The 26,858-nt window shown below is 41.3% G+C and overlaps 1 protein-coding gene across 4 annotated transcripts in view; it reads left to right on the top strand.

Annotated features, from left to right (window-relative positions):
• The window catches only part of LOC132815077 (zinc finger protein ZFAT-like), a 133,641-nt gene that overhangs the window by 34,094 nt on the left and 72,689 nt on the right, over positions 1-26,858 (top strand). For all 4 annotated transcript variants that reach the window (XM_060823792.1, XM_060823791.1, XM_060823788.1 and 1 more), the window contains 2 exons: positions 674-827; positions 10,268-11,640. In XM_060823792.1, the coding sequence (XP_060679775.1) occupies positions 674-827; positions 10,268-11,640 (1,527 nt within the window). The remainder of the gene's footprint in view (positions 1-673; positions 828-10,267; positions 11,641-26,858) is intronic.

Here is a 26,858-nt window from a genome sequence, read left to right as displayed (position 1 = left end):
ATGATGTACTCTGCAAAATGTAATGACTATGCTACAATGGTCATCTTTTGATCGCCTATTAATGTGATTATAACCTTTTCTGCATTCAATCCAGAAGCATGCTAAATAATTCTATTATTGACTTCCTCCAAGATCTTTGATTATGCTTTTTTGGCCTCAACTGTTGGTTTTTAGCTCATGTCACTACAGAAGTGCATTTCTCTCCATCTACTTACAGACCCCAAAAGTATATCTAAGGAAGTGACAGTGAAACTGCATCTTTATGTATCTGAACTCCTTTCTGATACCTTCCTTCTGGCTAGCTCCAGCTCTTACAACTTTAAATACTAGACTTGTGATCAATTCATATATGTCCAAATCATACTTTCCATGACTGATTAAACTGGAAACCTGGACGTTGCATGGAATTAAATGGCTGATTTTCAAAAGCAAATAACGATGCATTGAATTTACTACTTCTGAGTGGCCCACTCACTTTCAAATCAGGCCCATCCCCAATCCCAGAGCATCACAAATTTAAAGATCAATATCTCAGACCAATCTAATTTCAGATGTTGATCAATCTGTTTGAAAGACATCTAAATGTTTACGTCTAAATAAAATGTTATTTTTGCCAAACTTTGTGCGTGCTAGACTTTATGATGACTTGAAATATTCTGTTTGTGTACTTTAGGTGCCACAAAAATTATTCCTGTAGAGGCCACACCAGCTGAGGAAATACCAGCAGCTGATCCGGAAACTATTAGCCAAGATTCATCTCTACGCAAGGGTTATCAGGAATATGCTATCCAGCAGGCACCAGTGGAACTGCCTCAGAATTCTTTCAGGTGTGTCTGTGTGCAGAAAAAAATAGCTTTGGATGACACAGAATCTTTTGCTTCAACTAATTTATGTCCTTATTATTACCCCCACCACTGCAGGTGGGTGCAAAGTAACCAGGAAGGAGCACAGACAAGATAGCTGTGCAATCAGCAATCGGTTTATTGACTATTGACTATTGATGGGCATCTGGGTTTAGAAAAAGAATCTGTGTGATCCTGTTGATGTTTCAGTTGCAGTTCAGTAGGAAATATTCTTAGTTTTGAGTTGCAAGATGTGAATTCAAGTTCCATTAGTGCTTGAGCAAAACACCAGATTAGCTCACGAGTACAATCCTGAGCATGTGCTACACTTTTGGAAGTGTGGTCTTTTGGATGAGTTGTTAAAACAAGTCCCTATTTGCTGCTCTGTTGGATATAAAAGATCCCATGGCACTATTTCAAAGAAGAGGATATCTTGGCTTTCTTCAGTCATTAGCATAGTGCTATTTATAGGCATTTCTGTGCCATGTTTTTTGCAATGTATCAGTAACTGCATTGGCTATAGAGTTCTTGGAGATGTCTGATGGTCTTCAAAAATGCTATATAAATGTAAATCTTTTTCTTTCTTGAAATTGTCAGTTGAACGTACAGGTCTCCAAAATATATTCCCTGATATCAGGTAGTATTGATATAAATTAATGCGTATTTTGGGTTACAGTATATTTGTACTTTGAAATATGACATGTGAAAATTGTAAATGCTTGGGAGGAACAGGTGATTTTGTACTTGTGCTTCCCAAAGCTCTTTTCTGATGGGGTTTTCCTTTATCATGTTTGTATCATGTATTGTTTACTAACTCGGCAGATGAATCAGTACTCCTCCATGTTGAACAACACTTTGAGAAAGCACTGAGGGTGGCAAGAGAGCAAAATGTACTCTGGGTGAATGATTTCAATGACCTGTGCTTCAGAACTTGCTGCTTTCAAGCCAAGTCTTCCAATACAGTTACAACACTGACATCTTTCTTACAATGTGAAAAATTGCCCACGTCAGTCTTGTGCACAGAAAGTAGGACAAATCCAACCTGGCCAATTATCGCCCCATCGGTCTAATCTCGATCATCAGTAAAGTGATGGAAGGTGTCATCAACTATGCTATCAAGCAGTTATCAAGAATCCTGATTAGCAAAAACCTGCTCAGTTACACCCAGTTTGGTTTTCACAATGGCCACTCAGCTCCTGCTCTCATTATAGCATTGGTTCAAACATGGACAAAAGAGCTGAATTTCAGAGGTGAGTTGAGAGTGACAGCCCACGACATCATGATCTCATTCAACCTAGTGTGGCAGCAAAGAGCCCTACCAAAACTGGAATCAATGGTTGTCAAGGGGCAACATCACTGCTGATTGGATTCCTACTTGATGCATAGGAAGATGATTGTGATTGTTGGAAGTCTGTCATCTCATCTCCAGGACATCTCTGCAAGCGTTCCTCAAGGTAGTCTCCTAGGCCCAAACACCTTCAACTGCTTCATTAATGACATTCCCACTATCGTAAGGTCAGATATTTGCTAATGATTGCACAAAGTTCAGCACCATTTGCAACTCCTCAGTTACTGAAGCAGTAGGTTTCAAATGCAACAAGTTCTGACAATATCCAGGCTTGCGCTTACAAGTGGCAAGTAACATTCACACCACACAAATGCCAGTCTATGATGATTTCCATAAGGGACAATCTAACCACCACCCCTTGATATTCAATGATGTTACCATCATTGGAACCCCCACTATCAACATCCTTGGGATTTCCGTTGACCATAACCTCAACCAAACTCATTACATAAACATAGTGGCTACAACAGCAGGTCAGAGGCTATGAATGTTGAGGCAAGTTACTCCCCAAAGCCTGTCCAGCATTTACAAGGCACAAATCAGGTGTGTAATGACATAGTCCTCACATGCATGATTGAGTGCAGCCTCAATAATACTCAAGAAACTTGACACTATTTAGGACAAAGCAGCCCACTTGTTTGGTACCGTATCCAATCCCTCACTATTAGCAGCAATTTGTACTATCTACAAGATGCACTGCAGAAGTTTGCCAAAGGTCCTTAGACAGCACCTTTCAAACCCACAACTACTTCTACCTTGAAGGATGAGGGCACCAGATACATGGTAATTTGCAAGTTCCCCTCCAACTCAAACACCATCTTGACTTGGAAACATTTCGCTATTCCTTCACTGTTGCTGGGTCAAAATCCCTCTCTAATGGCATTGTGTATCAACCCACAGCATGTAGTCTGCAATGGTTCGAGAAGGCAGTTCAGCACCACCTTCTCAAGGACAATTAGCAATAAATGCTGGCCAGACAACGATGCCCATGTTCAAGAGTGAATCAAGAAAAACTGATATAAACAGTTCATTGTGATTAATCAACGACACCATTGTCACTGTACAGTATGGTAGAATATTAATAATAAAATTTAATATATTGTTACAAAGCAGAATACATTTGTTTTTTTGTTCATGAATGTGGTTGTTGCTGGTTCAGTTATCGTTTCCTTCCCATTCCTAATTGCTTAGAGGGCAGGAAAAGAGAGTCAACCACTTAGGCCAAACCCATATAAATAACGGTGGCAGATTTTCTTCTCCAGAAGACTTTTGCAACATAGTTGGGGTTTCATCAATAGATGTTACATGGTCACATTAGGATAGCTTTTAATTCTAGATTTTTATTGAATCCAGATTTCACCACCTCCCATGGTGTGATTCAAATAGTGTAAGGTTTTTTATATGATGCAGGCCATTTGCAGGCCATGCAAATTCCATCCTGTATAAGCCCATGATTAAGCCTTTCTTAGAATATAGTGTTCAGTTTTGATCCTTACCAAAGAAGATACTCGGTATTTTGGAAATGGTGCAGAAGAGGATCACAAAATTAATTCCTAATTGAATGTTTCTTAGTCAGTCAAATAGCTTGGAAGAATCTGGTCTTTGTCTTAAGAAACGTGTGATGAATCATTTGCAACTTATCAGATGATAGATAAATTGTTTTCAGTAGAGTATGAAAGCAAAAAGCACCTCGTTCAAGGGAATATAAAAAAAATGTCATTGGGAGGAACAATGTGGATTTATTAGAAGAAATTGGTAATGTAAAAAAAATGTAAATTTATTTTAAAAAGTTGGAAGATACTCACGTCATAATTTTCCGAAGTGCTGTAGATTTAGAAAATTTTTTTTGTTGGATAATTATAAATACTACTCAATCATTTGAGAGATGTTAGGGATGGGGTTTGAAAGAAAGGAGGAGATTTAAAGATTTTGAACAAGTTACTATAATTTAAGGCTAGATTATTGGCTATTACGCACTGCACATGGAATACCATGGCTTTATAAATAGAAAGTTATGTCCGACCAATCCAGTTAAGTTTCTAGAGGATAGAATAATAGAGGAGTGTCTACGTATATTGACTTTCAGAAGGAATTTGATGATCTTACGCATGTGATTGGAGAAATTTTAAATCTTTGCAATTTGTGTAATGGAGTTAGGTGAAGGAACAGAGTTGCACATTCAGATTTGTAGAGGAATAGTAAGTTGTACAGCTGAGAACACAAAATTACAGTAAGGCAATAATAATCTAACAATTTGGCAGAAATCTTCTCGCAATTTCATGGAATGAAGAATTTTCTTTACACCACGCCCAATGCTATGTTTTTTCATTTGTTCATGGAATGTGGACAAATCTAACAAGGCTGATGTTTCTTACCCAACCCTAATTGTTCTTTGAGACGGTGCTGGGTCAGCTTCATGAACTGCTGCAGCCATTGCAAACTTGGTACACCCAAGCTGCTGAAAGGGAGGGAATTTCAATGTCAATCCTCTTCCATTTAAAGACAAAGTGCAAAACCAGCGTTACACCTGATTTTCAATTTCTGTTTGGGTTTGTTAAAATTGTCCTTCTTAAACCCATTCTGTAGAATGTGGCTATCACTGGATAAGGATAAAGTTATTTACTTTAGAGCAAAGTGTAATCATAATTTAGAAACACATAACACAGGAAGAGGCCAAGTGTCCTATTATGCATGCGCCAGCTCTTTAAAGATTTATCCAGTAGTTCCACTCTCCTATTCTGTTAATTTTTAGCTGCAAATTTCTTGTTATTAAGTATTGCATTTCCAGTGTCGAATAGAATCCTTCAATATTACAATACATAAGAACATACTGCATAGAGCAATTTCTTTTTGTGATTTTTTTCCTTCTGTTTTTTCTCTTAATGTTGACAGATAGAAACTGTGGAGGAGCAAGAGAGTTGAGTTGTCCAGGTTGACAATTGTTGAAGGCTAGTATACACCTTTTGAAATGTGGAAATCAGAAACACAGTTGGAATGCTTTCAAAAGGAAAGTAGACAAGTACAAGAACTGTAGAATGATTACATTGCGGAAGAGGGCTAAGTTCATGTTAGCTGCCGACAAGAACAATTTAGTTTGCTTGTGTTTTGTACGTTGTTGTCCCTCCTGCTAATGAGAACAGTTTCCCTTTGTCTAATCCCTCCAGCCCCGTCATCGTTTTGAACATCCCTAACCTCGTCTCAACTTTTCTCCTCTAAGCAGATGGACCCAAATGTCTCAAATATTTACAAATATCTGAAGTCATTCATCCCTAGAAACTCATTTCTGGATCCCCATTAAAGTCTTTCTAAAGTGCAGAGTGGAGAATTGAATCAATTTTTCAATCAATTTGTTAAGGCCAAGCCAGTATTTTATAAAAGCAAAATGCTGAAGATAGTGAAGATCTGAATACAAACACAAATTTTTGAAAATCTCCAGTTTGGCAGCACCTATGGAGAGAGAAACAGAGTTAACATTTTGAGACCAATGACTCTTCTTTGCAACAGTATTTTAAAAAGGTTCTTCGTAATTTCCTTGGTTTTCAACTTTGTTGCCCCATTTCAAAATCCAGCATTCCCTTTTCATCACTTTTACAACCTTCTCTACCTCAATATTTTGTGCATAGGTCTTCTAATTTACAGAGCCCTTCTTTGTTCTTCCTTGCCTCAATTCACATTTTACTGCTTTAACTTTAATCCACCACATGTTCACCTATCTATCCTTTTTAGGTTTATCCCTATCTTCTCACAATACAGAATATTTGCAAGTAGTGTGTGTCATCTGTAAATTTAGAAATTGTTCTGTACACACCAAGTGTAATCCACACTGAGAGAAGCAATGGTTCTAGTACCAACCTTTCGGAAACCCTACTGTATATCTTCCTCAAGTGTAAAAGATCTTCACTATTCTGTTTCTCATTACTCAGTCAACTTTCTTATGTATGCTATCACTGTCCCTTTTATTCTATGCTAGCAGCCCAAAAGGAAATAGAATATTCTATGCAATTTTATGTTAACCGGACTTTGGTGATTCCTGCTTACCGGGATGGTTTGAAAAGATGCAAAGGAATACCTCCTGTGGGAATCAAGATAGTGACCCTAATGTGGCAAGTACTCCATACTAAAAATAACTGCACTCCCAAATCCGTCTTCCACAATGTTTCTCTAATGATTTATAATGATCAAACATTGAAACATTTAACTTTCTTCCTTAATGGGAAGCCTACTGGCTTTCTGTCATTTCTATCAGCTTCCAATAACTTATTTCGAAACAGTTAGTCATGGTATTCCGTCCTACTTGCATCAAAGTTTTGCAACCCTTAATTGGCTTTTACGATTACTTACATGCCTATGAAAACTCGAGCAAACGCTGCAGATGATGAACATGATGACTTTTGTCGCAAAGGAGAAGCAAGATCAATTTCTAATTTAACTTCAGTTTCTAATGCATCTTGCTTTTATTTTGGTGATTTGCATTTTTACTTTCTACTCACGACATGATCTATCACTAAATTGTAATTTGACTAGTGATGCTGAGTCCATTTTCTTGGTCTTCCAAAGTTTAGAGCATTGGTTTGGAAACAACTTTCAGTCTTGTTTGGACAGTAGGATAAATTGTTATCTGCTGAACTATAATTTGCCTAATTAACTACAATTAATTGCTGGTTCTGTCAACAGATGGAGAATCATGACTATTTCTGAAACTTTCTGACTTGTGTGTGATCAAAGTCAGAAATTGTTCGTCTAAATGTTCTGATTGTAATTATATTACTGTTTTGATGGTGCCTTTGGAAAATTTAGGCTGCAATGAATAACCCGTGCTGCCAGAACAAATCAACTACTTACTAATTTGGTAAGTAGTTTCTGAGGCTGTGGTAACACTGTTCTGTATTCAAGTGGCTTTTTTTATTTCTGTTATCCAGTGTGGGAAAGTAGTTTATTAAGTAATTCCCAGATATCAGAGTTTCTAGCAGCCTCAATATCCAAAAGGTTAACCTTCCACCACTGCAGTGCATTCTTAGAATGTGAGACCAATATATATGAATTTGGTTGTCATCATTTCAGAACATTAGTTAGGAACATAAAATATGGGAGCAGGCATTTGGTCCATCAAACCTGTTCTACCATTCAGCTCAATGGTTGCCAGGTTCTACTTCAATGACATTTTTCTGTACTAGGTCCACATCCTTTGATCTCTGTCTTGAATATACTCATGATTTGGAGATGCCAGTGTTGGACTGGGGTGTACAAAGTTAAAAATCACACAACATCAGGTTATAGTCCAACAGGTTTAATTGGAAGCACACTAGCTTTCGGAGCGACGCTCCTTCATCAGGTGATTATGGAGGACTCAATCACCTGATGAAGGAGCGTCGCTCCGAAAGCTAGTGTGCTTCCAATTAAACCTGTTGGACTATAACCTGGTGTTGTGTGATTTTTAACTTTGAATATACTCAATACTGAACATTCATAGTCCACTATGATTGAGAACTCTGAAGATTCCCCACGCTCTAAATAAAGAAATCCTATCAAATCTCAGTCCAAAATGATCAATTTACATGCATTTGACTTATATCCCTTAATGTCTGTGATTAATAAAAGTTATCGATCTCAATTTTAAAATTAACAACTGATCCTGTGCATCCACTGCTGTTTGTGGAAGAGTGTTCCAAGCATCTCCCATCTTTTGTGTATAGAAGTATTTCCTAATATCTCTCCTGAATAATCTGGCCCTAATTCTCAGATTATGTCCCCTAGGTTTCGAATCTTCAACCAGTGGAAATAGTCTATCTTTGTCAACCCTGTCTTTTCCTGTTAATATCTTGAAGACTTCAATCAGACCCCCCATTCACCTTCTAAACTCTAGGGAAAGTTTGTAAAATCTCTCCACCTTAGTTAACTCCTGAAGTTCAGGCATCATTCTTGTAAACCTGTAATGTACTTACTGCAATCTTTCCTGAGGTGGGTGCCTAGATCTTCTCTCAATACTCCAAGTATGGCCTAACAACGATTTTGTATTAGTGGAGCATAGTTTTTATATCCTTGCACTGCAGTCCTCTAGATATCAAGACCAGAATTCCATTAGCTTTCTTGATTATTTTCTGCATCTGTTTGTGACACTCATACCATCTAGCCTGTGCCCTGATCTACCCTTTTTGGTTTAAAATGGATATTCACCTAGTCTATCAACATCCCTATGCTATCACCTCTACCATTTACAATGCTGCCTGACTTTTTATATCATCTGCAAATTTGAATATAAGACTTTTTATACCATTATTCAAGACAGTAATAAATCATATTAATAGTTGGGCCCCTAACACAGATCCTTGTGGGACACCACAGGTCGCAATTTGCCAAATTGAGTATCCACCCATTATCCCTACTTTGTCACCTGCAACTCAACCAATTTCCAAGCCATGTCAGCAGCTTGCCCTCAATTCCATGGGCTTCCATCTTTGTTAACAGATTTTCATGTGAGACTTTTCAAGTGCCTTCGGGAAAACTTTATATAAATCCTTACATAGAACAACATCCATAGATATCCCATGTCCATTATTTTAATTGCCTCTTCAACAAATTCACTAAGGTTTGTCCGGCGTGACCTACCTGTCAAGAATCAGTGCTTGCTCTCCCTGATTAACTGGAAATGTTCGAGGTGTTTAGTCACCTCACCCTTGATTATAGAATCCAACAATTTCCCAACCATCAATGTTAGGCTGACTGGTCTGCATTTCACTGGTTTTCCGCTTTTGCCCTACTTAAAAGTTGAGTGTTATGCACAATTTTCCAATCCAGTGGTATGACTCCTGTGTCTAACTGTGAAAGATCATAGTTAGAATGATTATAGTAAGAGAGGACTTTTTTTAATCAGTGTTCCTGTTGCTTATTGCTTACGAGTTTGTGGGCGGCACGGTGGCACAGTGGTTAGCACTGCTGCATCACAGCACCAGAGACCCAGGTTCAATTCCCGCCTCAGGCGACTGACTGTGTAGAGGTTGCACATTCTCCCCGTGTCTGCATGGGTTTCCTCCCACAGTCCAAAGATGTGCAGGCTAGGTGAATTGGCCATGCTAAATTGCCCGTAGTGTTAGATAATGGGTAAATGTAGGGGTATGGGTGGGTTGCGCTTTGCCGGGTCGGTGTGGACTTGTTGGGCCAAAGGGCCTGTTTCCACACTAAGTAATCTAATCTAATATAAAAAAAAGTAATCTTTTCTTGATGTAACCAATAGATCAGGACATAATTGTACTTAGTTGTGATCAACTAGGAGAAAGTGAGGACTGCAGATGCTGGAGATCAGAGTCAACAGGTGTGGTGTTGGAAAAGCACACCAGTCAGGCAGCATCCGAGGAGCAGGAGAGTCAACGTTTCTAGCATAAGCTCTTTATCATCATCAGCATTGCTGATGAAGAGCCTATGCTTGAAACGCCGAGTCTCCTCCTCAGATGTGCCTGACCAGCTGTGCTTTTCCAGCACCACACTTTTTGACTTTGTTGTGATGTCCACTGTGATTGAATAGCTAGCCAGCTTCAATGGTGAGGATTTAGTAGAAACTTACTCCAGAAATGCCTTAAAAAATAAAATGTTGCTTTTATTGTTCTTTCACGATCTCAAGATGTCCCTTTGAACTTTACAGTAAAATATTTTTACTGTTGCATTGTAGGAAACTTGACATTCAATTTGTATATCAAGATCTCAGAGACAGCATTGAGGTAATAACTTGATATTCTGAGTATTTTATTGGTTGAAGGATAAATGGGGAACATAGAATTGATAAGCATTCTGGTCATAACACCTCTTCTTCAAATAGTGCCATCTCGTATTTTATGTCCATCTGAGAAAGTAGGCAGCCCCTCGGTTTAATGTCTCATTCAAGAGATTGATCTCTTTCATTACTGCACAAGAGCATTAACTTAAACTGCGTGCTCAAGTTTTTGAAGTGTGATTTGCCTTTACAACTTCTGAATTTTTTAATATTCTAAAGTGAATTATTATCAAGGTTTCTACAACATAACAACAATCAAAAGATTGTGTAAATAGGCTGAAAACTCACAAGTGAATTTTTCTGTTCTTTCAGACAAGGGACCACACAGCTGAAGATTTTTACCTGTGAATATTGCAATAAAGTATTTAAATTTAAGCATTCACTTCAAGCCCACCTCAGAATTCACACTAATGAGAAACCTTATAAATGTTCACAGTGTGACTATGCCAGCACCATCAAGGCTAATCTTATTGTCCACATGCGTAAGCACACAGGGGAAAAGTTCAGCTGTGACTACTGTGCCTTCACCTGCCTCAGCAAAGGGCATCTGAAAGTGCACATAGAACGTGTGCACAAAAAGATAAAGCAGCATTGCCGATTTTGTAAAAAGAAATACTCTGATGTCAAGAACTTACTCAAGCACATCCAGGAGAGCCATGACATGGATGAAGAGAAAGTTAAAGAGGTCTATGATGAGCTGCGCCTGCTAACGAGGGAGGGTAAACGGCAACTGCTATATGATTGCCATGTGTGTGAGCGCAAATTCAAAAATGAATCAGACCGTGATCGGCATATGCTGGTCCATGGCGATGACCGCCCATTTGCATGTGAGCTGTGTGATCATGGTGCCACAAAATACCATTCACTGGAGGCACATGTCCGCAAGCATAAGTTTATCTACATCTGTTCAGTGTGTACAAAGAAATTTGTCAGCTCTGTCAAATTAAAATGTCATGTCAAGGATGCTCATAGCGACTTGGGGGAGGATGCAGTGTTCAATGACTCCATTAATCAGAGCTTCTATCTTTTGGAGTCAGGAGGTGACATTCAGCCAGAGGCCTTGGAGGATGCTGTTGATGGTACAAACTTCAGTGGCTGTGACCAAAGTGTGCATGGGCACCAGGTTGTTATAGAACTTGAAAATGAAGGTGCAAACATTCCCATACAGAGTCTTACTCAACAAGGAGAGATTATGCAGGTCCATTCGGAGGGCCTTGACAATCCAGCAGATGGTCCCAGGGCCGTCCAACATGAAGAAGTTTCTTTGGATGAAGTCAGCATGTCAACAAACAATGAGCATAGGTGTGTGGTTGAGTGTAAGGGTGAAATCTTGCCAACTTTACGTCTCAACAGTGACACTGTGGTAGATTCTGAAAGCACAAACCACCGGTCTAGTTCGACAGAGCAGGATGGTACTGATTCCCTCAAAGAGTATGAATCTTGTGTAGTTGAAAATGAAAACTCATTTGAAATGGTCCAGCTTGATGGGGCTAAAGATTTGTGCAATTCAGCTGGTACTCACTTGACTTTTGAGAAAATTCCATCAAGAACAGAAGCTCAAAAGGATGGTGTGGATCTTGGAGCCTTCCAGCAAGTACTTGACAGCTTGCAGAAGAGACAACTGAATGTCGGTCTTTTTGAAAAGATCAGGAAGGTGTATGGTGATCTGGAATGTGGATACTGTGGTAAGAAATAGTCTAAATGATATTGTTAAATTTACCTGTTGAAACTATGTCTTTCACAAATAATAGTGAATTTGCATGTGTTGCAGAATTTTTTTCTAAGGGAAGAACTGTAACCATGTGGGCTGTAGTATTCTCTGTTTTTCACCTGGTATACAATTGGAAAAAAAAGTTCTACTTTTAGTATGGGATAGAGCTTCTGTTCTCATTGAGGATTGGAGTTACAGCAAACCTTTTTATTAACCAGCGCACATGGGACCAGGATTGCTCCAGTTGATCAAATATTCCTAATAATCAAGACGTCCACATAATCAATGTAAAAACGTATTCTAAGTGATAGAACATAGTGCACGGGATATACACATCACTGTTAATTTTTTATTTACAGCATAAATCACTTAAAAATAATGCAACTTTACCCAAAATAAAACTTGCCAGCAGAGAGCCTTCTCACTCACATCCCCAAATGACTACACTGACATCGCGGTAGACCAGGGTATTTGAGGAGAAATTGACTCAAAATTGAATCACCTGATGATATTTTGTGTGGCCATTCAAGTGAACAGCAAAAAACATACATTGGGGCAAATAAGTTAATAAACTTTAATAATTATATGGAATAATGCAATAAGCTTTGTGGTATTTGAGGTCTTTAAATTTTGCCAGTCCGCCGAGAGTGTTGATTCATTAGATGCTGGATAAAACAAAGTTTGCTGTACTTATACAGTTATTTATTGTCATGTTGAGTCTTTAAATTTCCAATAATATAAGTGAGCACTCAAAATCGTCAGCAGTAACTTTGAATTTTGGATATAAAGGTACGCTGTCTGATTGTTTTTACCTTGTTATGAACAATGACTGCAGATGCTGGAAACCAGATTCTGGATTAGTGGAGCTGGAAAAGCACAGCAGTTCAGGCAGCATCCGAGGAGCAGTAAAATCGACGTTTTGGGCAAAGGCCTTTCATCAGGAATACAGGCAGAGTGCCTGAAGGTGGAGAGATAAATGAGAGGAGGGTGGGGTGAGGAGAAAGTAGCATAGAATACAATAGGTGAGTGGGGGAGGGGATGAAGGTGATAGGCCAGGGAGGCAGGTGGAGTGGATAGGTGGAAAAGAAGATAGGCAGGTAGGACAAGTCATGGGAACAGTGCTGAGCTGGAATTTTGGAACTGGGGTAAGGTGGGGAAAGGGGAAATGAGGAAACCTGGAGTTGAAGTGTTCTGAGGCGGAAGATGAGGCGTTCTTCCTCTACGCGTTGGGTGGTGAGGGAGCGGCAGTGAAGGAAGCCCAGGACCTCCATGTTCTCGGCTGAGTGGGAGAGGGAGTTGAAATGTTGGGCCACAGGGTGGTGTGGTTGATTGGTGCGAGTGTCTCAGAGATGTTCCTTAATGTGCCCTGCTAGGAGGCGTCCAATCTCCCCAATGTTGAGGAGACCGCATCGGGAGCAACGAATCCAATAAATGATATTGGTGGATGTGCAGGTAATTTTGATGGATGTGGAAGGCTCCTTTAGGGCCTTGGATGGAGGCGAGGGAGGAGGTGTGAACGCAGGTTTTGCAATTCCTGCGTGGCAGGGGAAGGTGCCAGGATGGGAGGGTAGGTTGTAGGGGGGTGTGGACCTGACCAAGTAATCACAGAGGGAACGTTCTTTGCAGAAGGTGGAAGGGGGGGGGGTGGGAGGGAAAAATATCCCTGCTGGTGGGATCCGTTTGGAGGTGGCAGAAATGTCGGTGGATGATTTGGTTTATGCGAAGTTGGTAGGATGGAAGATGAGCACCAGGGGCGTTCTGTCCTTGTTATGGTTGGAAGGGTACGGTCTGAGGGCGGAGGTGCGGGATGTGGACGAGATGTGTTGGAGGGCATCTTTAACCACGTGGCAAGGGAAATTGCGGTCTCTAAAGAAGGAGGCCATCTGGTGTGTTCTGTGGTGGAACTGGTCCTCCTGGGAGCAGATATGGCGGAGGAATTGGGAATACGGGATTTTTGCAGGAGGTAGGGTGGGAAGAGGTGTAATCCAGGTAGCTGTGGGAGTTGGTGGGTTTGTACATAACACTCTACAGAGATTATCCTCTTGAAACAGACAAGTGGGTAAAACACACCACTGGGCTAAAGGTTCAAACTCAAAGAATAAAAGGAAAGCTTTTCAGAGACCAATGAGTTATCTGATATTTAATAATATTCCATAATAATAATATTTAATAATAATGTAGGGGATTATTTTCATCTGTGCCTGCTTTGAGATTTTTTTTCTCTAAGAGAGAGAAGCTGATTCTAGCTTCCTTTTGCAAGATTTCTGAGATTTCTTTTACCCCAGACAGACCCAGAAGATCCTAGAAAATTGCAACTAACTTGAGAAGAATGTTGTGAGATCAAAAAACAGAGGCCAGTATCCCATCACGAAGTCATCCTTTATTTACATGTGCACAGTACATGGGCTCTGACCAGCCAGTTCAGAGCCAGTCCCAAGAGAGAGGAGACTCTATGAATCTCCTGTTTATGTCTGTCAGCTAAGATTCCCTGATTGGCCCAGATTAACAGCCACAATCAGGGATCCCATGCTCAATGAGATTCATCTGGTCCTTATTCCGATCACTGCACTAGGCAACCTTCAACATACGGGCCCCATCTATTCCAAACCAAGTTTGTCCATCAAGCGAAGGCATGAAATCCAGCTCTTATCTCTCTCAAAATCTTGAACTTACAAATTAATCTGACTTCTCATAAACAGCAAGTGAACCATCGTACATTTTGACTTTTTGATTTCAGTTCCAAAAAGTCACATTTCAAATTCTTTTTAACCCAGAAATTGGTCCCTCTTCTAATTCATGGTTATTTTAAAAGAACTATATAATCCTAACAAAATATTTTGAATTTTGCAAAATATGAGATCTGTCCATGCAAAACAAATGTTTTTGCTTTTGTACCAAGTGTCAGCATTAACCACTCAAGTTAGATGCACCTCAGGTCAAGTGCAAGCTCCTTGTGTTGCAGCATGGAGTGCTTTTGTTCCTCACATATCTACAGATTGGCGCTGCATTTAAACCCTTGGATTTAACGAATTTGGAAGAAAACTTTAAAATGTAGGCAACAGACTTGACATAATGTACAAGATAGGAATTTGTCCATCTATAAAGGTACCGATTAAAGCAGGAATAAGCCATTTGGCATCATGAGCCTGCTTGTAATTCAATCTGATTGTGGCCTGCACATTTCTGTCTACCTCCAATACCTTTTGACTCCCTTGATGAAAAAGAATCTACATAATATAAAAGTAAAATACCGTGGAGATCTGAAATAAAAATGAAGTGCTGAAAAATGCAGCAAGTCTAGAAAGTGCAAGTACACTCTTTGGAACTAAAGAGAAGTCGAAACATGATGGATTTTATGCTGTTGAATAAAGTGGCCAGAGGTCAGATGGACTAAAAGAGAGAGAGAGTCAGGGATGGATCAGAGGGGTGCTGGAGATTAAATATCAAAACAATCATGGAATGGAACAGGCAAAAGGAGTGTTTGCAATGGTGTTGGTAAAGAAACAAGACATTGGTGCAGAGTAGATGTTAGCAGTAGAATTTAAGTCAATACTGTCTGAATACTAAAACGTGCAAACAAAATAAAAAGTGATACTTGGCAAATTAAATCAAAATTGATGACAGTGTACATGCTCTGAACTTGATATTAAGTCCATAGGTTCTAAAATCTAAAGCCTAATCAGAAGATGAAGTGTTTTTGTCACCTAAGGTTGAGCTACACTGGAACACTGCAATAGGCTGAGGATGGAAATGTGAGCATGTGAGCAAAATGTTGAATTGAAATGGCAACTGACCGAATGTCAGAGTTAAGTTTGAGGACTAGATGGAGGGGTGCTGCATTGCAGTGACTCAGATTGCATTTGATCTCCTCAGTGTACAGGAGACCACATTGCAAGCCGAATATAAAATAGACTAAAATTGAAAGAAATACAAGTAATCACTGCTACACCTGGAGGGAGTGTTTGTGGGCTTGGACAGTGAGGACAGAGAAGGTCAAGGAGGTGTTAGGCTTCACTGAATTGCTTGGGAAAATGCAAAATTAAGAAGATGAGATGTAAGGGTGACATAATAACGAAACATGGGAAATAAAAGCAGGAGTAGCCCTCAATCCTGCTCCATGTTTAACTAGATCATGGTTGAACTTTTTAAAACTTATTAAATGAGGGTGATACTGTTTGGGCAAATGTACATTGCCCAAGCGTAGTAGCTCTTGAAAAAATGGTGATGCCAAGGTTATAAGGGTGTGGACTAAGTGTGGAAAATGGAATTAGAATGGTTCAGTATTCAGTTTTGACTGGTGCAGACTTGATGGGCAAAAGGGTCTTTTTTCTTTGCTATTACTCTATGAGAATATGATTTGTGCCTTGTAGATGATCAACAGGCTTTGGGAAGTCAGCAGGTGAGTTATTCACTGCAGTATCTTAGCCTCTGACCTGCTCTTATAACTACTGTATTTATATGGTTAGTCCTACTTAGTTTCAGATCAGTGGTAAATACAAGGATGTTGAAGTGTCAGATTCAGTGATGGTAATGCTATTGATTGTTTTTTTGACAATGGTCAGATTCTCTGTTGTTGGAGATGGTCATTGCCTGGCATTCATGTGGTGAGAATGTTACTTCCCGCTTTTCAGCCCAAACCTGGATATTGGCCAGGTCTTGCTGCATTTAGATATGGTAGAAGCGGGTACTGCAGATTCTGGAGATTAGAGTCAAGATTAGAGTGGTGCTGGAAAAGCCCAGCATGTCAGGCAACATCCAATGAGCAGGAAAATAGATGTTCCGGGTAAAAGCCCTTCATCAGGAATGTAGCTGGGAGTCTTGGAGGTGGAGAGATAAATGGGAGGGAGGTGGGACTGGGGAGAAGGTAGCTGAGAGTGCACTAGGTGGATGGAGGTGAGGATGAAGGTTTAAAGGCGGAGAGGAGGGTGGAGCAGATGGTGGGAAGGAAGATTGACAGGTGAGACAGGTCATGAGGATGGTGCTGAGCTGGGGGGAGGGGAAATGAGGAAACTGGTGAAGTCCACATCGATGCCATGGGGTTGAAAGGTCCCAAGGCCAAAGATGATGCGTTCTTCCTCCAGGAGTTGGATGGTGAGGGAGTGGCGGTGGAGGAGGCACGTTCTCAGCAAAGTGGGAGGGGGGAGTTGAAATGTTCAGCTACAGGCAGTGGCGTTGATTGGTAATGTTCTCTGAAGCGATCTGTGAGAAGGCATCCGATCTCCCCAATGTAGAGGAGACAGCATCAGGAGCAACAGATACAATAAATAACGTGTCGAAGTGCAGGTGAAACTTTGATGGATGTAGAAGGCTCCTTTGGGGCCTTGGATGGAGGTGAGGAGGGTGGTGTGCACGCAGGTTTTGCAATGGTTTTCCTGCAGTGGCAGGGGAAGGTGCCGGGAGGGCAGGATGAGTTGTTTGGGAGGCGTAGACTTGACCAAGTAGTCGCGGAGGGAACGGTCTTTGTGGAAAGCGGATAGGACTGGAGAGGGAAATATATTCCTGGTGGTGGGGTCGATTTGGAGGTGGTGGAAATGTCGGTTGATGATGCGATTTATTCAGAGATTGGTGGGGTGGAAGGTGAGGACCAGGGTGTTCTGTCCTCATTGCGGTTGGAGGGATGGGGTTCAAGGGCAGTTGAACAGTTCATCAACTTCACCAACACATTCCACCCCGACCTTAAATTCACCTGAACAATCTCTGACACTTCCCTCCGCTTCCTGGACCTCTCCATTTCCATCAATGATGACCGACTCAACATGGACATTTTTTTACAAACCCACCGGCTCCCACAGCTGCCTGGATTACACCTCCTCCAATCCTACCTCCTGCAAAAATGCTATCCCTTATTCCCAATTCCTCCACGTCTACCACATCTGCTCCCAGGAGAAGCAGTTGCACCACAGAATACACGAGATGGACTCCTTCTTTAAAGACCACAACTTCTCCTCCCACGTGGTTGAAGATGCCCTCCAACGCATCTCATCCATGTTCCACACGTCCGCCCTCAAACCCCAACCCCCCCCCAAACCGCAACAAGGACTGAACACCCCTGGTCATCACCTTCCACTCCACCAACCTCTGCCTAAATCGCATCATCCGCCGACATTTCCACCACCTCCAAATGGACCCCACCACCAGAGATATATTTCCCTCCCCACCCCATCTGCTCTCCACAAAGACCGTTCCCTCCGCGACTACCTGGTCAAGTCCACACCCACCCAACAACCCATCCTCCCCTCCTGGCACCTTCCCCTGCCACAGCAGGAATTGCAAAACCTGCACCCACACGTTCCCCCCTCACCTCCATCCAAGGCCCCAAAAGAGCCTTCCACATCCAAAGTATCACCTGCACTTCGGCACATGTCATTTATTGAATCCGTTGCTCCTGATGCGGTCTCCTCTGCATTGGGGAGACTGGACGCCTTCTCACAAAGCGCTTCAGAGACATCTCTGGGTCACCCTCAACAATCTACCCCAAAGTCCCGTGGCCAAACATTTCAACTCCCCCTTCCACTCTGTCAAGGACATGCAGCTCCTGGGCCTCCTCCACCGCCACTCCCTCACCATCCGACCCGTGGACGAAGAATGCATCATCTTCCACCTCGGGACCCTTCAACCCCATGGAATGAATGTGGACTTCACCAGTTTCCTCCTTACCCCCCCACCCACCCCCACCCTGCCCCAACTTTACCCTAGTTCCAACCTTCAAGCTCAGCACTGTCCTCATGACCTGTCCCATCTGTCAATCTTTTTTCCCACTTATCCGCTTCACCCTCCTGTCTGACTTTTCACCTTCACCCCCACTTCCATCCACCTATTGTACTCTTGGCTACCTTCTCCCCAGCCCTACCTCCCTCCCATTTACCTCTCCACCCCGGAGGTTTCCATTCTCATTCCTGATGAAGGGCTTTTGCCCGAAATGTTGATTTTCCTGCTCCTTGGTTGCTGCCTAACCTGCTGTGCTTTTCCATCACCAATCTAATCTTGACTGCATTTAGACATGGACTGATTCAGTATCTGAGGAGTTGCAAGTGGTGCTAAATATTGTGCAATTATTGGTGATCATCCCTACTTCTGACTTTGTGATAGAGGGAAGGTCATTGATAAAAAAGGGGAAGATGATTGTGTCTAGGGCACTGCCCACTGGAACATAGGTGCTTTTCTCCCCCACATTATCCCTATATCCCTTGATATCTTTAAAGTATAAATCTATTCATTTTTCCATTGAACATACTCAATGACCGAGCCTTTACAATCCTTTGAGGTACAGACTTCCAAAGATTTATCAGCTTCCAAGTGAAGAAATTCCTCCTTATTTTGATCATAACTGGCCTACTTTTTATGAGACTATGTCTCCAGTTTCTAGTCCAACACCCCTCAAACCTGGGGAAATATCCCTCATGCCTCTACCATCTCATATGCTTTGAGAAGAGCACTGTCAGTTATCACAATGGAAATGGTCCTTTGAAAATGCTGGGGATGGGGAAGGGATTATGTGTTTGACAGTGGCATTATGTTGGAGGTGACCGAAATAGTGGAGGACAGTTCTTTGAATATGGAAGCTCATGGGGTGAAAATAAGGAAAACCCGAAGAGATGAAATGGGTTGTATACACTTGAGAGCCCTGTCAACCACAATCAGGTAGTTGAAGTCCTCAGTTTAGGAAAAAAAAAATTGGAAGTGCCATTGTGGAAGGGATCATCATCACCGAGATTGACAACCTGGGAGAAAGGAACTGACTCAAAAGAAGCAGGATATGTGGAAGAATAGTTTGAGGAACCTGTGGGAATAGTGTGTTTGGAATGAGTATCACCAGATAATTCATTTATAGAAATGAAGAAAAATTGAGGAATGAAAAAGAAGTATGGGCCATGCAAAAGTGAGAAAAGGAAATTGGAAGTATAAGTGATTGATTAATTTTTTTCCACTTTTGGACAAGAACATGAAGCAGCACAACTACAGTTATTGATGTACTGGAAAAAGAATTGTGGAAGGAGGGTTGGAAAAAGGAATCATAGAAACCCTACAGTGCAGAAAGAGGCAATTCAGCCCATTAAGGCTGCATTGACCCTCCAAAGAGCATCCTACCAAATCCCACCTCATCCCATAACTCTGCATGGAGTTTTTAGATATGTCTAATCCACCGAAACTGCATATCCCAGGACACTGCTGGGTTTTACTTTTAAGAGTAGCCAATCCACCTAACCTGCACATCTTTTGACGGTGGGAGGCAACCCACACAGACACTGATTGAATATGCAAACTCAACACAGCCAGTCACCCAAGACTGGAATTGAAGCTGGGTCCCGAGCGCTGTGAGGCAGCAGTGCTAACCACTGTCCCACCATGCTACCCTGTTCCACATAATCCAGAGAAATTAAATGCTTAATTAGAATCCTATGAAGGTTTAATTTGGAGAATCTATTTCAGGTTTAAAATATTCAATTCGCCACCTTCCAAATGGGACTAGATTAATTTGGGATACCTGGTCGGCATGGACAAGTTGGACCACATATGACTCTAATCCCAAAAGCTGATTAATTTGTTCAATGTGCACCTGACCTCCTTGCAAGATGTCCCAAAATCCAATCCAAATAACTCCAGCAGCTTTAGACATTTTCGTACCAAGTCTATAACAAAAATTATTTAAACTGACCTAGAAGAAATCTGCAATTTCCAATTGACCACCAGATGGCACCATTACAGCATATTCAACTTTCCATCATTTCCTTTTCACACTCCTCTGCTTAACATTGTCTTGCTATGCTCTACACAAATGATTTGTTCTTCGTTGTCAGGATTATTAGATCTGCAGTAGAATGGAAGACTGATTATTTTTGAATAATCAATCTTTATAAAGCAATTTAATATCTAATTCATTTTGTATAGCACTCCTATTTCATTAGATTGCATGTCAGTTAGTTCAATATCTTCATTAAAAGATATTTTGGTGAAGATAAATGCAGCAGTAGTAAACAAACTTCTCGCTTGAAACCCATGTCAAGGCATAATGGTACTGGATATTAAATGCTGTGGAATACCAGCATGTGGAAATGTGTTCACCATTGCCCACAATATGTTCTGATCACAGGCTACATGGATGATCCAGAGATAGTTTCAACATATTTTCCAAGGGAAAGGGATTAAAACCATTGAGAGAACATCAACTTTTCTGGTATTCCTATTTACAGGTGTTGTCCTTTACTTAAAAAGAATATCAGGCATTTGAGGGAAATAGATATTTGGGGCATCGGAGAGTTGAGGGCATGAAGAATTTTTGACTCTTGGAGCAGATCAGCCATTCCCTTATTGAATGGTGGGGTAAGCTTGAAGGGCTGAATGGCCTACTGCTTTATGTTCTTATGGAATGTACAGGAATGCAATATTGAGGTTAAAATCAGATTAACTATTACCTAATTGAATGGCAGAGCAGGATTGGAGGGCGGAAAAGTCTATTTTGTTCACTTGTTTGACGGTTCTTGTCTTCTTATGTCCTGTGCTGTTAACAATAGCAGGGTTCAGTGTGACATTTTGGGTTGAGAGGAATGTAGAGGGTGTGATACAGCCTTCAAATAGAATAGGAGAATAACCTGAATACTTTGTTTAAAAGTAATTACTTATCTTCTCCAGTAACTTATTTCCCACCCACCATATCGGACAGATCCTATTTTTGTCGAGATCAGCTAGAAAGAAGATGGGAAATGACACCCATCTGTGGGAACCCCAAGTTCAGCAAAGCCATTCAAATGGACCTGTTTTTCATTAGAGTAGAGTCCTTATCCTGTGGTATGGGATTTAAGAATCCTTCGAGAAGTTTTAAATGTTCTCGAGGAAGGATAAATTCTGTAGAACAATCAAATTGCTGAATCAATTCAATAATAATGTAAAAATGATTTTAAAATATCTTCCTTTATGAGGGTTCAAATAAAAAGTTGTTTAAATGACCAGCCTTTCCAAAATTGAAAATAAAACCGCCTGCTTATCTCTGTGAGTTGGAAAAATTAAAGTACCACTATTGTGTATTACTAATGCTTGGTTGTTTTCCACAAACTATCCTTATCTTTGTGGGGAGTTAGAAGTTCTCTAAGAGTTACAACTCAGACCATCCTTTTTACCTCTTAGAAATTTTATGCTGAGAATACTTATTTTTCTGATTTTGCTTTACTATGTATTTTGCATCAGTATTTACTGTGGAAAAGGACATGAAAGATATAGAATGTAGGGAAATAGATAGTGACTTCTTGAAAAATGTTCATATTACAGACAAAAAGTGCTGGATGTCTTGAAAGGCATAAAAGTGGATAAATCCCCAAGACCTGATCAGGCATACCTTAGAACTTTGTGGGAAGTGAGAGAAGTGATTGCTGGGCCTCTTACTGAGATATTTGTTTCATCAATAGTTACAGGTGAGGTGTCGGAAGACTGGAGGTTGGCAAACGTGGTGCCACTGTTTAAGAAAGGTGGTAAGGACAAGCCAGGGAACTGTAGACCAGTGAGCCTGACATTGGTAGTGGGCAAGTTGTTGGAGGGAATCCTGAGGGACAGGATGTACATTTATTTGGAAAGGTAAGGACTGATTAGCGATAGTCAACATGGCTTTGTGCATGGGAAATCATGTCTCACAAACAGAGCTTGGACTTCAGTAAGGCATTTGACGAGGTTCTCCATGGGACACTAGTTAGCAAGGTTACATCTCATGGAATGCAGGGAGAACTAGCCATTTGGATGCAGAGGTGGCTCAAAGTTGGAAGACAGAGGGTGATGGTGGAGGGTTGTTTTTCAGACTGGAGGCCTGGAGTGCCACAAGGATCGGTGCTGGGTGCACTACTTCTAATCATTTATATAAATGATTTGGATTTGAGCATTAGAGGTATAGTTAGTAAATTTGCAGATGGAGGTGTAGTGGGCAGCGAAGAAGGTTACCTCAGATTACAACGGGATTTTGATCAGATGGGCCAATGGACTGAGATGTGGCAGCTAGAATTCAAATTTAGATAAATGTGAGGTGCTGTGTTTTGAGAAAGCAAATCTTAGCAGGACTTATACACTTAATGGTAAGTTCGTAGGGAGTGTTCCTGAACAAAGAGACCTTGGAGTGCAGGTTCATAGCTCCTTGAAAGTGGAGTTGCAGGTAGATAGGATAGTGAAGAAGGCATTTGAAATGCTTTCCTTTATTGGTCAGAGTATTGAGTACAGGAGTTGGGAGGTCATGTTGCGGTTGTACAGGACATTGGTTAGACCACTGTTTGAATATTGTGTGCATTTCTGGTCTTCTTCCTATCGTAAAGATGTTGTGAAACTTGAAAAGGTTCAGAAAAGATTTACAAGCATGTTGCCAGGGTTGGAGGATTTGAGCTATAACGTGAGATTGAATAGGCTCGGGCTGTTTTCCCTGGAATGTCGGAGGCTGAGGGGTGACCTTATAGAGGTTTATAAAATCATGAGGAGCGTGGATAGGATAAATAGACAAAGTCTTTTCCCTGGGGTGGGGGAGTCCAGAACTGAAGGGCATAGGTTTAGGGTGAGAGTGGAAAGATATAAAAGGGACCTACGGGGCAACGTTTTCACACAGAGGGTGGTACGTGTATGGAATGAGCTGCCAGAGGAAGTGATGGAGGCTAGTAATAAAAGGCATCCGGATGGGTATATGAATAGGAAGGGTTTGGAAGGGCTGGCAGGTAGGACTAGATTGGGTTGGGATATCTGGTTGCCAAGGATGACTTGGACTGAAGAGTCTGTTTCCGTGCTGTACATCTCTATGACTATGACTCTATGCCTATCTTTCACTGTTTGCTTATTCAGTGAGCACTTTTATTTCTGTCACATTCAGTTATGCACAGTAACTGGCGACAAGCTTATAATCTTCATCAGTAACCTTCCCACAGCTTATCCAGAAACACTATAATCTGTGCCAAAAGTGGACATTTAATCAAAAATAGTCAGCTTGAATTTAATGGAAGCATATGTCTGACCAAGTTCAGGGAGATTATGCTGAAACTGCATAAAATGCTATTTCAGTTGCAGTTAGAGTAATGTGAAGAACTTTTGTGACCACACTGCAGGAAGAATCTGGTTGCAATAGAGAAGGTTGAGAAGGTAAGTTGCTCGGACTGGAGATTTTGAGGAATGATATAAATTTGGATAGAGTACTGTTGTTTTCTTTGGAACATAGAAAGCTTGGAGGAGGTTTAATTGAAGTGTACAAAGTTATGATGAGCAAAGGTAAACTAGATAGGAAGCCACCTGTTTCCTTAGCAAAAGATATTAGTAACTGGGGGAATAGATTTAAAGTATTTGGCAGAGGGACTGGAGGGAAGTTGAGTCATTTTTAGCAGAGAAAATCTGGGACCTGAAATTCACTGCATGAAAGGGTGGAAACACAGAAAACCTCAATATGTTTAAAAATTGCTTATATATGCTCTTGAAGGGCCATATTCTACATGGATACAGACCAAGAGTAAGTAAGTAAGATCAGCTTATCTAGTAAAAGCCTTCAGTATGTAAGTAACATTCAACTTTGGCACGGTACACCACTGTCAATATTGAATTCACTGACAATTTTAAAACATATACTCTTTCCGGAAACATGTCAGTAATCATTTAATAGTAGCAGCAATATTGTGTTATTAATGAACTATGCTTAAAGTTACAGCATGGATGTGGGCCATTTGGCCAAGCCACTGCATGTTAATGTTTACCTATCCAGTCATAAAGTAACTTTTGACATAAAAGAGGGCATTTTGGCTCATCAAGTCAATAGTTGCTTCTCACATGCATTTCATTCAGCCCCACTCCTCATTTGATCTCTGTAGCCCTGTGACTTTACTTCCTTTTCCATTCCACTTCCTTTTAAAGTAATTAATTGTTCTTTCTGTCACAACCGTTAAGATAGTGAGTTCTGGGTAATTATCACTGGTTAAGTAAAATGTTCTTCCTTGTGTTTCTTCCCAAAATCTTAAATCTGCGAATCCAGTTCTTCTACCATAAGCAAAAAGAAGAAAAATCTTTATTTATCCACCTCATCTAAGCTTATCATAATCTGTAGACGTCTATTAAATTTCTCTCAAGATTTCAGCTGCAGTTAGAGTAATATGAAGAACTTTTGTGACCACACTGCAGCCTTTCAAACCTAATCTTGCAACTAAAATTGTGATCCCTAGAATGATTCTGATTCATCTTTTCAGCATCTTCTCAAGGGCTTCACATCTTTTCCGCACTGCAAGCAGTCAAATCATATGTGCATTCTTTTGTCATGTTTAATGATTCTTTCATGCATCAGTACAGTCAAATCTTGAGAATTGGGCTTAAAGCTACGTTAATTTGACAAAGTGCCAGCTCCATCAAGTTTCACAGAGGGTTTCTGTCTTTGAAGCCTAGTGAGAACCCTTGACGTAGCTTCCTAAACTCACCTCATTAACTAACTAACTTGCTCCAAGATGCTCCTCTTGCTTGATTCTATACCTACCACTCACTGTACCTCAAACAACTTGCCGCTGCTGCGATATCCTGGAATGGATCACCATCTGTGGCAGCAGGACCATCTTTAAATACACTATTATTCTGGAGTTGGCCCCCACAGTTGCCCTGAACATAGTGGAGAAAGGAAATTAGCACCTCACATTACTGGCACAGTCTTGGAGGGCCTGATGATGGAGTGGTGCAGTAACCCCAGGTCTAAAAATGGAGGCCACACGTTAAACCATGCCAGCTTGTCCTGAGGTTGTGACCCAGTCAGTGCAGTCTGGGATGTCCAGAAGAATGCACGGTAATGTATGAAGAAGATCAATTACCTTCTACACTTGTAAGTGAATTGAAGTGTTACCACCTGCTCGCCGATGCAACACATTCACTTTATCTCTGCTCGTGTACCTGTCTCTCAAGACTCCACCATTCCAATTCTTGCCTGTACTTCCCTCACTCACTGGCATCCATCACAATTCGTTGATAGCATTAACCTTGCATGCCTTCTGCCTGAGGAAGGGCTCATGCCCGAGGCGTCGATTCTCCTGCTCCTTGGATGCTGCCTGACCTGCTGCGCTTTTCCAGCAACACATTTTTGGCTGCCTTCTGCCTTGCCTGCTCTCCAAGTTGGGTTACCTCCCCACCTACTCCAAAATTAACAGTTGTGCTAGCCATTTTCATCTCCTTTACTACCTGCCTCTCTATGATTCCAGGGGGATAACAACCCACAATAAGATGGAAAGAGTAGGGATGGATGATGTGCTGTCTGATATTCAGGTCCTCACCCCTTATGGGGAGGGCACTCTCACTCTGAGTGCCTGAGCAGCTGACTGACCTTATCAAAACCCCTGCCCTTGCAGGCTGCCCTTTACGTACTGTGCTGAAACCCCCTGCCTAAAGGCTATTTCCCTTCATTCGACTGAGGCCAACTGGCAACTTTGTCGAGCTCCTGGCTTTGAGTCTGTGCTAATTGTCACAGCAATATAGCAATCCTGTGATCCTTGTGAGCTTCAAAACCCTTAGAATCTCTTGAGGAAGCAGAGGATGAGAAAAGCAATATAACATATGGATGCTATTCACGTCGAGGTAGGCGCAAAATGAGCGAGCACTCAGAGAGCAAATGAATAGCTTGGACTCATAGAATCCCTACAGTCTGGAAATAAGCCATTCAGCCCAGCCAGACTCCCAGCAACCACCTCCTTCCCTCCCAGCCCCATTCACATAACCCTCCATTTCTTTTGGCTAATCCACCTAACCTACACACCCCTGGATACTGCTGGAAATTTAGCATAGCCAATCCACCTAACCTGCGCATCTTTGGACTGTGGAAGGAAACCGGAGCACCCTGAGGAAACCCACATAGACTCGGGGTGAATGGTCAAACTCCACACCTGAGGCTGGAATTGAACCTAGGTCCTGGTGCTGTGAGGCAGCAGTGCTAACCATTAAGTCAATATGCTATTCCTAATTGCAGCCTGAGTGCATGTCCCTCAATGCAAAATGTCTTGCTGTAGTATTACAATAATATTTGCTCTGGTGACTCAAGGTAAAGCATTGAAGTGCAGGAGCCATTAAGTTTCTTAGAAGCTGGCATATATTGATGTTGATGCCAGTGTCTGTCGGGTTCATGTGGCCAGTGCCCATACTGTGAAATGCTGGTTCCTGGCGTGCAACATGCAGGTCTCTTGGAGTAAGCAGCAAGTTGCCAGGCACCCATTCTGCCTTCCATGT

The sequence above is a fragment of the Hemiscyllium ocellatum genome, chromosome 4 (assembly GCF_020745735.1).
Source record: "Hemiscyllium ocellatum isolate sHemOce1 chromosome 4, sHemOce1.pat.X.cur, whole genome shotgun sequence".
In the NCBI taxonomy this organism is placed as follows: Eukaryota; Metazoa; Chordata; class Chondrichthyes; order Orectolobiformes; family Hemiscylliidae; genus Hemiscyllium; species Hemiscyllium ocellatum.
Note: the sequence above shows the minus strand (reverse complement) of the source record. Positions and strands in the feature narration are given on the sequence as shown.